Source organism: Notothenia coriiceps, unplaced genomic scaffold, assembly GCF_000735185.1.
Source record: "Notothenia coriiceps isolate Sejong01 unplaced genomic scaffold, NC01 NC01_scaffold00010968, whole genome shotgun sequence".
NCBI classification, from domain to species: Eukaryota; Metazoa; Chordata; class Actinopteri; order Perciformes; family Nototheniidae; genus Notothenia; species Notothenia coriiceps.
Window position 1 is genome coordinate 244,789 of NW_011343669.1, and position 11,011 is coordinate 255,799.

The 11,011-nt window shown below is 42.5% G+C and overlaps 2 protein-coding genes across 5 annotated transcripts in view; both read left to right on the plus strand.

Moving 5' to 3' along the window:
* The window catches only part of cunh8orf33 (chromosome unknown C8orf33 homolog), a 6,385-nt gene extending 5,070 nt beyond the window's left edge, over positions 1-1,315 (plus strand). The window contains exons 5-6 of the mRNA XM_010772152.1: positions 719-865; positions 963-1,315. Coding sequence (XP_010770454.1) covers positions 719-865; positions 963-1,177 — 362 coding nt within the window. The 3' untranslated portion in view covers positions 1,178-1,315. The remainder of the gene's footprint in view (positions 1-718; positions 866-962) is intronic.
* Positions 1,316-1,943: 628 nt separating this feature from the next.
* anks3 (ankyrin repeat and sterile alpha motif domain containing 3) lies at positions 1,944-9,678 on the plus strand. 4 transcript variants are annotated; one of them, XM_010772155.1, is made up of 17 exons: positions 1,983-2,011; positions 2,500-2,534; positions 2,893-3,083; positions 3,163-3,361; positions 3,573-3,694; positions 3,777-3,858; positions 3,951-4,068; positions 4,150-4,299; positions 4,529-4,657; positions 6,244-6,359; positions 6,445-6,591; positions 6,781-6,905; positions 6,986-7,127; positions 8,095-8,359; positions 9,171-9,242; positions 9,323-9,414; positions 9,503-9,678. In XM_010772155.1, exons 3-16 carry the CDS (start codon positions 2,917-2,919, stop codon positions 9,403-9,405), a joined length of 1,917 nt encoding a protein of 638 aa, XP_010770457.1. In that variant the 5' UTR covers positions 1,983-2,011; positions 2,500-2,534; positions 2,893-2,916; the 3' UTR covers positions 9,406-9,414; positions 9,503-9,678. The 4 variants fall into 4 exon arrangements, with proteins under 4 accessions (XP_010770455.1, XP_010770456.1, XP_010770457.1 ...); XM_010772157.1 differs by having other exon boundaries at positions 1,986-2,011; positions 2,500-2,524; XM_010772153.1 differs by lacking the exon at positions 2,500-2,534 and having other exon boundaries at positions 1,944-2,011.
* Positions 9,679-11,011: the final 1,333 nt, after the last annotated feature.

An 11,011-nucleotide genomic window follows, 5' to 3' on the forward strand; every position in this document is an offset into this window, starting at 1 on the left:
GTTGCTAACCCCGCCCCTTTCATGTGAATGCGCACTCAGCTGGAGAGAGAAACCCTGGCTTGAGTTACCGAGTTAATAACCAGCGTCGTAGGACCGCTTAGCGAGAGCGCGTTTGTTTTGGATTAGGTCAACCGGGTAACTCAAACATATCCAGGGTATGTTGAACTGGATTCGTAGTACAGGCCTCTGGTCACACAAAATATGACTTCTCAGACCATGTGTTGAGGTACACAGGGAATCAATACACTCATCTAACTTGTATAGCACCTTTCACACAAACAATGCAGCAGAAGATCTTCACAATAAGGGAAAATAGACTTGAATGACCATAAAAACAGGAATAAAAAGCCATAACTAGGCAACCAGGTCCTAGTGATTGGAACCAGAATCAGAAATCCTTTATACAACCCACAGAGGAGACATTTACAGTGATACAGCAGCAAACAGTGCAGATGAAAGCAAAAATAAAATAAGTAGGCCAACATGTTAAATAATTGAGGCAAACACAGATGTAATACAGTCAAATAAGTACACAGCCATGATGAAAAATAAGCATAAGTAGCAGCACAATAAAAGGAGGTGAACTAGCAGCCAAGAAATGATATGAATATACAAAAAAACGACAGTTCGAACCACTTCATACAATTATTTCAAAAGGAGGTAAATACAGCGTATCTAGATACAGCCCACATGTTAATACCGTATTTTCTCCCCGCAGAGGAGGAAGCCTCTCGAGCCCTGAAGACTCTGCGAAGCACCAAAGCTCCCCTGGCCAAGAAGAGGCAGGTGATGAGAGCCATGACCGGAGATTACAGGAAGAAAATGGACCAGGAGAAAAGCAAGCAGCACAAACTTATCAAAACCGGTGAGTGGATTGTAATAAAACATATTCATGAACTGTGTAGGGAATGTAATGATATGTCCAAGTGCTGTTAATTGACAGATTTCTCCCATCCCAACAGAGCTTGCATCAGCTAAGGTCAAAGAAGTGTCAGACACTCCAAAGAAGTCTGTTTTCCACCGGAGAGCTGACGTAAAAAACCAGACACCATCCACAGAGGATAGCCTGAAACAACCTGAAGCCCAGGATAAAGACCTGAAAGAACAGACGCAAGAGGAGAAGTCAGCTTTTCTCTTTACTCCATCAAAGGAGGAGTTTCGCTTCGATTTTATCTGATTTCTACCCTGAAGACACGTTTCACCATACATGATGAGGAACTGTGACTGTGGGATGCATTGAAGATACACATATACGTGAATCTAAATAAAGTATTTTTTTTTAATGTGTGTGTGGTCTTGTTTTGATTGTTTAATTATGTTTTGATTACGTTTTCAAAAATAAAAAAAGGGTTGTTTCTGCTTTGAAAATGTAGATTTGTTAGTTAGATCAAATTGATGATACAGTATTGATTTTTAGGGAAGTAGAGTGGATTAAAACAAAACAATACATTATCATAGTGGGAGTATTCAGAATCAATGTGGAGGCGTGTGGCGCAGTGGGCTAGTGCGTTGGTGTTCGGATCAGGGGAGAACAGGTTCAAACCACAGGTTCAAACCCCACTGCAGTCAGCATGTCATTGTGTCCCAGTGCAAGACACTTCACCCCAAATTGCTCCTGTGGGGATTGCCCACAGTAACAGTATTGAGTATGTAAGTCGCTTTGGATTGTAATGTGACATGTAATGTAATGGAAACAAGTAACATGTAATGTAATGGAAAATCTAAACAGTGTAGACAGGACCAACATATGACAAAAATCTACTGGTTCACAAAAGCAAACTACTTTAAGTTACTTTTTATATCTCAGTAAAACACATTTATTTACTTTAAAAGCCACTAATTTAAGCGATTTTATTCATATTTAAATCGTGATTGTGCAGTGAAAAAAGATAAGCAGCATCTTTCACACAGGAAAGGGCAGGGCATGGCTTCAACACGAGCGCATTTGAGTGTGACACACCAAACAAAAAAGTTTCACCGCTGAGAACTAACTCTAAATTACCTGCTGAATGTAAGTTTTAACTCTTGACATTCGCATATCTTGTTAAATATTTGATCATTTAGTGTGTCGTTTGGTTAACTAGTGTTATCTGTAGTTTATTAGGTAGGTGTGTGATAGGGAAAAGTTCATACACGGATAACGGTGAAGCTAACACTGAGCTAACTAAAGAGAATAATTGGATGCTAAAAGGAAAAATAGAGGATGAACAAAATGTCCCTTTTGTCATGAGATGATAAAATAAGGAGGATAAAACTGTAGGAAGACTGTGCCAGGCAAAGATTAAATATGTGATCATGTTAAAACGTTTAATATAATAATACTTTGGAAAGAAGGAAGAATCACAGTTAGAAGGACATGTATTCCACCAAGGTAGCAATAGAACAATTTCAGGACTTTGTGTATTGCCTTGACATCACCCGTGTGTAAACTGATGGTAAATAAGAGGTTAATGCACTGAATTTGAGAATATGTTTGATGTCTTTGTTGCCCCCATACAGATTTAGGAGAACAATGGTCACTATGGTAAAGTATGGTAAATACAGAGAGAGGGAGTGGCAGCTTTTGTTATGTTAAAAAAAATAGGACATTTTAAAGAGAGATGTGTTGTTGAAGAGTAGGCGACACCTCAGGGGGACCTCCTACTTTATTTAATGTTAAAATAAATGGAATCAAATGTTTGTAAATATGCTATTAAAAATGTTTCCAAGACAAGACGTTGTGGAAAAGAGGGAGAGATGTAAATCATGGTTCTGAAAATACATGATGTGATTCTAAGGAAAGGATGTCTAATTGAAATATCCGGGACAAAATTGGGAGTAACTCAGGGGAATGTAATCTGAAAATGAAAAGGATTATTTGTGTATGCATTATAAACTTAACTGGTCTTTTAGCTGTGTGGAGGGAGGAGGTAGAAGATGTCTGAGCTCAGTGATGAAGCCAGTGAGTCGGACCAGCTGGGGGCCAGCCTCTCCATGTGGCTCGGAGACTTCCTGGTCCTTCCCGAGGAGCTGGACGTCCCTTTGGACCTCCACACCGCCTGCTCCATCGGCCAGTACGACGTGGTGTCAGGGTGCATCAAAGAGTGGGTGCTCCAATATTAAAGATCGTACAAATATAACTAGATTGAACTGTTTATTGACTATGATCTTGTGTGTTTATAGGCGTGAGGTGGACCTGAATGGTAAGAACATTGGAGGATGGACCCCAGTGATGTATGCCTCTTACATCGGCCATGACAACATCGCAAATCTCCTCCTGGAGGCCGGTGTGAATGTGAATGCTATGACTGCCAAAGGTCTGACCCCCCTGATGTTGGCAGCCAGCTGTGGGAATGAGAGCATCGCATACTTTCTGCTACAGGTAATAAGTCAGTTCATGCCATGCAATGTCGTTTTGTTTGTATATTTAATGCAAACAATCAAATGTGGTAACAAAGTCATAGGCTAAAGTTCAAGCATCTCTTAGCTTAGACATCATGCCGATAGAAGAACGTTTTTGTCTTTTCTTGATTTACGTTTTTACACTTTGTTATTTAAAGTTGTAATACTTTTTGTGTTCCTTACCCCAAAAGCATGGCGCTGAGTTGGAGCTGAAGGACACTCGAGGCTGGACGGCTCTGTTCCACTGCACCAGCACCGGACACCAGCAGATGGTCCGCTTCCTGCTGGATAACAACGCTGACGCCAATGTCAAGTCAGTGGCTTCATGTATCCCAAACGTACTGAAACATACCAATCAGATAGCTTTCTATGACCTAACCCTATGTCTTCCTCAGGGAGCCATTGTCTGGTTTCACCACCCTGATGGAGGCCGCGGCTTCTGGACATGAAATCATTGTTCAGTACCTGCTCGATCATGTGAGTAACGTGCACGCAACTAACCACAGTCAAAGACATTTCACGACGAAGAGGATTCCTTACTCTCTTGACTTTCTTTGAATAATTCACAGAAAGTTAAAATAGATGAACGCAACTCTAAAGGAGAGACGGCCCGAGCCCTCGCCATGCTGTACGGCTACACCAAGATCGTCAGCCTCATCGACTCACGCTCTCCTAGGATCAAACCTGGTACTTTGTTCAAATAGATTTTACAACACATCTTTTCTGTCTTTTATTTCTTACTTAGTTTCTTTTCCAACTTGTTTTAAGGACATTTTGAGGACCTGAGCTCCTCTGAGGACTCGGACAGCGCCCCGCCGCGGGTCAGGCCGAGTCGAACCCGAGCTAAAGGCGTTAGCATCCATGACGGACCCAAGGCCATCGACAAGTTCCGAGTAGGAGGCTCCAGCAAACTGTGTGGTAGTGTCTCATAAGATATCCTGCATCCATACATGTAGCATAGAGACTCTAGTTAGTCCAATTACACACAAGTATATAGAACAAATAAATACAATCATGCATTAAGGAGATTGATTGACACTTACTATGTTTGTCTCTGTATAGAAATCTGTAACTTTTAGCATGCTGCCATTGATAACTAGAGGTTGGAGTAGCAGAAGGAGACATTAATGCCTGCTTCTCTCCTCAGAGCCTCCTGCAGCAGCGCCAGGCTACGTTGCGTTGGGTGACATCGGCGAACAAAGCGACGGCATCTGTTACCGTGACGTGACCTCGCCCATCAACGAGCTGGACGGCCAGAGCAGCAACAGCAGCAGAGGTGAGAGGACTACCAGCGTTTGTGTTATCATGATATTGAAGAGCTTATGATTAGTGCTTTCATACAATATTCACACCATGAGAAAGCTGATAATCAGTTTTGGTTATTGAATGACTGAGACGAGTTATAGAAGAGCTTGAACAGTCCGTCTGTAATGGAGCCTTTAAAACCAGAAAAAGGCAATACTTACTGTCAAAGAATATTTATTTACTTTAGATATTTAACCTTTCTGCCTGTTGACGTTTACGACCAACCCTGAGATTGTTATCTCCTGTAAGGAATGTGATAATGCAGTCACGTGATGTTGTTCTCAGTTTTACTATCAGTCATAGAGGGTTTTATGACTGTGAGAACGCAGGCTTTCTAAGCCCCACAGACAGGGGATTGAGTATTTCCAGATGTCGGGGATATCTCCAGTGTTCCCAGTGTTTACGCACTATCCCCCAATATGTGGATTAACTCTCTGTAAACTAGTTAAATGGTCTATCGAGAGGTAGGCTGGTCAGATTTGACATGGCAACCCACCAGGGCAGTCAGAATCTCTGGCTGTGTGACTTGTGATGCGAATTTCTCCGGCCGATACTTGTAAATAAACATCAGTGTTTGACATCAAAGCTCCAACTCTCCTCGTGTCTCTCTGAGTCCTGACTCTCCATTGCTGCAGAAGTTTCCCTTACACTTTGTTACGTCTCCACTAAGGTCCTGGAGACAATAACACACAACAACAACAACCAATAATTATGAGGGAGTCAGAGTAAAGGTTGACAAAAGGTTTATTACTTGTAAACCTAACTGAACAGAATTTAAACAGAAATATTCTTTGTGTGAGGAGGAGGAGGAGTCAAAGGAGATTGTGCCAAACAAAAGAAACAAGCATAACAAAACCAAGCCTATCTCTACATCTATCCTTTGAAACCAAAACTCAAACAAAAACCCTCACTAACTAAACTACTCAGAGCTGGAAAAAACTGAATACAGGGGTGGCAACAATCCGCTAACCTAGTGTGTCTTAACATTAGTTACCTACGTGATGAGAAATGTACAGGGTACCCCAGACTTACCTAACTCCCCCACCTCTCAACACACACACATTAACAAAGGTCAGAACAAACAAAGTAGAATAACTTTCTACTCAAGGCAGTCAATTGCAGGCTCCTTCATCAGCAACAGGCCCATGGTGAGAGAGAGCGAGAAGACTTCCTGGGTGCCTCCTTTATGGTCGGCCCTGGCTGCTGATAGGCCAGCTGAGGGTGAGAGGATCCAATCAGCCATCAGACTCAGGTGCACAGGCAGATACCGATCAGCTGCTGATTAGCTGTGCAGAAGAGAGAAAACACAGAAGGGAAGGAAAACCACACAAGTCCAGCCTGCCTGGCACGTAACACCCTGACATAATTATGATATCCAAATTCTGAGACGATCTCGTCCCATTTTACGACAGATGTATAATCGACATATTACCCAGCCTTAGTCTTAAGTATGTAACCAGTATTCTTTGGAAGAACGACTGCATTGTATATTAAGTAATGTCCTGAGCTACAATGTCCTTGGGTCTGCCAATTCAACATTTCCTGATCCCTCCACAGACGACAGTCCATTCCTAGACAACGACATGCCGACCATGAAGAGCAGCAGCAGCAGCAGCGAGGGTCTTCCTCACGTCGTGGACCTCAGCTGGGAGGGCTCGGTGGAGAGCAACGAGGTGAGCAAGAGCGAGATCACCCGCTGATTCAGAGTCAAACATTGAGACATCTCTCCGTGACCCCCTGTCTGTTCCTCTCCACCAGGACTCTGACTCGTGCAAGAAGAGCGTCTCTCGCAGAGTGAACAAGGGCCATCACTCAAAAGGAAAGAGTCGCCATGGCGGCAGCGATTCAGGAAACAGTGCGATGCTCTCACAAGTCGTTCTCCCTCCTTCATACTCTGGTCCAAAGGCATGTGCTCGTTTGTCTGGATTATGATCAGTAATGATGTGTGGCAATGTTCTAATAGTTTAGTGCTTGAGTTTTCTCTGAAAGGTATAATTAGATTTTATATTTTAGCCGTAGAGTAGCTTTCAGTTTACAATAATAACCTAGGTGTGAGATGTATAGCCAGTTGACTCTGAAGTCTTCTTCCTGTAGGATCTGACAGAGTTCCTGGAACAAATCGGTTTCTCTAAGTATCTCCCCGTGCTCGAGGAGCAGGACATCGACCTGCGGATATTTCTCACGCTGACTGAAAATGATCTCAAAGAAATAGGGATCACGTAAGAGGCTCTTTCTCAATTCCTCAGTGTGTTGTTTTCTCATGGCAGAAAAAAAATGGGACTCATCCTTTGCTCTGCAGACTGTTTGGACCAAAGCGACGGATGGCCTCGGCGATAGCGAGGTGGCACAGCAGCGCCCGCCCCCCCGGCGACGCTCTGGAACAGGCGTACGCCGACAAGCTGGAAGCGGAGATGCAGGAAATGGCCATCCAGCTCCACAAAGTAACTACAAAACTCTCTCTGTAACTTCTGAACAAAAAGAGACAGAAGTTCTTCTCCCTCTTCATTATATTTAGTTTTTATCTTTGTACCGTTTTGTTATTATTTATTTTTGTTTTGTCCTGTTAGTCAGTACAATACTCGGTTACATTTTGGCTACATGGTCTGTTTGGGTTATAATTGTGGTTTAAATATTGTACGCCTTCAAGTGAAGGTCAGCTATGTCAATTGACGTAAAATAGTAGAGACTAAGGTGAACACTAGTAGCTTTGAACTGTTGATCATTTGTTACGGCCCGTCTACACTACAGGCATCAAAAAATCTTGAAGCTGGGCGTGTCTGAAGCTTGGCGATTTTTTGCGAGCAACGCGACCAACAACCAATCACATGAATCTCCCGCCCCCGACATACAAAGCAATAGCAATGTTAAAACGAAGTAAACTGGATATAAACTCTCCAAACAGGCGAAAACCTACCAGTTTCACCCACTGTCTCTGCCACCTCCCTCCATGCCTGGTTCCTCCGGTTTGTATCCCGGTAAATAGTTCCGGTCGTAAAGAACCGGGTGATTTGCTACCGTAATTTCTCGTTTGGAATATGAGGAAATGAACTGCGGTCTGGCTCTCCCAGCTTGCACGCGGTTTGATTGGCTAGCCCTTGCACTGGCGGGATTTGCATAAACGGGATTTGATTGGCTGATGCCAAGCATCGAGTTGATCGATAGATGCTCGTGATGCTTGCAAAGCCATGCCATGCTCCCCACAATGCAGTTCGGCGAAGATTAAAAATCTTCTACGTCACCCCATTCAAGTGAATGGGCGAAGCGTTGAAAGCATTTTTCGATGCCTGTAGTGCAGACGGGCCGTAACTGTGGTTCCTATCGATGTGCCAAATGTCTTTTCTATGTGTCTTAAAAACATTTAAAAAAAAAAAAAGAATCAACTATCAACCTAACTGTGTCTCCGTGCAGCACTGTGAGGAGGCGGAGAGCCTGCAGAGCCAGGTGTCTCAGGAGAAGGAGCTGCGCACCGTGATGGAGGGATGTCTGATGGAGGACAAGATGGCGTGGAGCAGGGTCCACGGAGAGCTGGTGGAGAACCACCGGCTCTCTCAGGAGATGAACGCCACGCTCGCCAGGACCCGGGCCTGCAGCGCTGACCTGCTCGTCTGCATCGCTGCTGACAGCTCGTATAGGGGCGCGGAAGATCAAACTAATGGTGACAACGGTGTGAAAGGTGAGGAGGAAGGAAACAAACCTTTTTAGGGCTGTAACAAGCAGCTCGAAGTTTATACATTCAAATGCTGTATTCTGCTCTGTATCCCCTCCCTCTGGAACTCACTCCCACAACCCATCAGAGACTGCACCGACCTCACCACCTTCAAAAAACTCACAAAAACACACCTCTTCAATCTGGCTTTTAATGTGTGATTGTTTTTGTATTATTTGACTTTAACTTTAACTATATATTTATTTGTTGTTCCTTTCTTTTCTCTTCACTATATCTGTAAAGCGTCTTTGAGCACCTGTAAAAGCGCTAACAAATTAAATCTATTATTATTATTATTATTATTCTACATCTGTTTTTATTCTGTGAAAACCAGAAGAGGTTAGACTACATTCAAATGTTTTGTCTTATACTATTTATTGAATTAGATTCCATAGATTTCTGACTCAAAAGTTAAGAATGTTGTAAAGTGCAAATGTAATCATTTATTGGAAAAAGATTGGTGCGACCCTTTCCAAAATGTTTTTATCCCACAACATTTTCAGTTTCAATCCGTACTTTTCAACGTTTAGACTTTCCAAAACAACATTTTCACTGCAGTCAAAAAACGTGCCGCTCTCGTGCTTTCTGTACACAAAGGAACAGCTCCAAAAGTTACATTTGTACAACTACAAAAAAAATCAATGTGTAGGGACAAAAATGTAAAACTCAATTTGAAAACTTCAATAGAATCTTCTGATGTGAAAAGAAAAATATTGGGTCCAGCCCTGCCCCGATTTTACATGTTGTGATTTATTGAATTCATGACTTGTGGTTGCAGCCGGGGAGGGCCTGACTCGCTCCGCTGTGGCAGAGCTGCTGAAGAAGCTGGATTCCCATGAAGAAGAACTGGGTAAGACGGCGTAAAGCTCAGTGAGCCTTTTGGTTCTGTGTCATCATTCATGTCGTCTAATGCTCGTTTCATGTTCACAGCGGGGACTCTGCAAACGGTGCTGCAGAGTCTGAGGAGACTGAGCGCCCCCGAAAAAGTCTCAGACAGCTGGGAGCGGCCTTAACTTCAACAGGTGAGTCACTACAACTAAATGGTGCTGGATAAAAAGTGCTGAACGGTAAAACCTAAAAGAAAAGAACCTCAGTTTCTTGACTTTGCAGAGGCCTTTGCCAATCATTTGACGGAGGGTGATTTCACCACCCTGAACAATCTCACTGAAACGAGAGAAGGCCAAAGACGAGGCCGGGCCTGAGCGGCTCGGAGAGAATCAGCTGACCTGCTGCTCCTCCGCGATTGGCTGAAGGGACCAGAGCTGGCCAGGTGTGACGGCAGGGGGAAGACAAACAGGAAGCAGACGCTCGCTCGCTGTGATGTTTACGACTCCAGTAGTTGGGTTGAGGAAACAGAGAAAGAGACTGGTCGCGGATCAGAGGTTGTAAAACTGTGAAATGTTCCTAAAAGATGTTCTCTCTTCTAACATGAAATGTGGTTAAATTGTGTCAAGCCACAAGCCGAAGAGGTACACTTCTTTAATGCAGTCAAAGTTAGAAAAAGTAGTTTTTAAAACGTTGAGCAGACTTGAATGAAATCTTGTTGTTTTTTTGCTGTTTGAATTTATTGGAGAAATGATTGAAACCTGTCAGTTTATCATTTACATCAATTGTTAGTATATTATTCAATGTGATCTGTCTTACCATGAAATTCTCCCAAACCTTTAAAATGACAGATATGCTTGATTGTATTTGAAATAAAAGTAAAGTACTGAAAGTAATGGGTGGATCCTATTTGTTTATATTGAGATATTGTTATTTTATTAAATGTAAAGGCTTACTGGGATGTAATCAGTGATTTAAAGCAGCACATTCTTGTAAAACAGACAGCCTAATATCCCAACACAGTCTCACGGCATTTGGTGTTAGTCACAAAATTAATCTATTGATTCGTGTCAGAGCGATTTTAAAAGCAATGTAAATAATAACAAATTAGAAGGAAAAACAGATTTTTAAAAAAAATACAGATTTCAGTATTCTGGCACAGAACGATTGAACCAAATAATAACAAATTAGAAGGGGAAAAAATGACAAATACAGATTTCAGTATTCTGAGGCGCTGAGCCCCATTTCTTTTCCTCGCGGACGGCAAAAAAACTCCGAAATTATACAATTTAAAATAAAAGCGTTAGGCTTAGGGTAAGATATTGAGTAAGAACATGTTTTTATGAACCACACAGCTTCTGGTATTCCAAGACCCGACCGGACAAAAAGACGTGGTGCAGGCACGAAACATACTACCAATAGAAATACATTGAAATCGTTCTGTGTGACACGAAAGAAATGCGAAAATCGTGTTGGTGAACACAACAGATTAAATTAATTTCGTGACTATAACACGAAACGCCGTGAGACTGGGTTGAATATCCTTATTTTAAAAGAAATGAGAGAATTTTTAAAGAGAAGCTTGAAGAAAATATCTGCACAGAAGTCCCAAAGATGAGTATTTAGAGCAGGGGGGGGAATGAGCGGTTGCGCACACATCAAAATGATTGAAACAGCAGAGAAGAGATCCATACATCAAAGATTTCCAAGGGGAATTGGGCGTTAAATGTAACCAGAGAATGCATTATGACAACATGTTAGGAGCTGCCCCACTAGTGCTGAAGAAACTAGATT

Bases quoted from the DNA above. Each gene is read 5' to 3' on its own strand.
- anks3 (XM_010772153.1), top strand. From the start codon at position 2,917: ATGTCTGAGCTCAGTGATGAAGCCAGTGAGTCGGACCAGCTGGGGGCC. The intron at 4,069-4,149 runs GTACTTTGTTCA...ACTTGTTTTAAG, and splicing joins CTCTCCTAGGATCAAACCTG to GACATTTTGAGGACCTGAGC. The intron at 7,128-8,094 runs GTAACTACAAAA...GTCTCCGTGCAG, and splicing joins TGGCCATCCAGCTCCACAAA to CACTGTGAGGAGGCGGAGAG.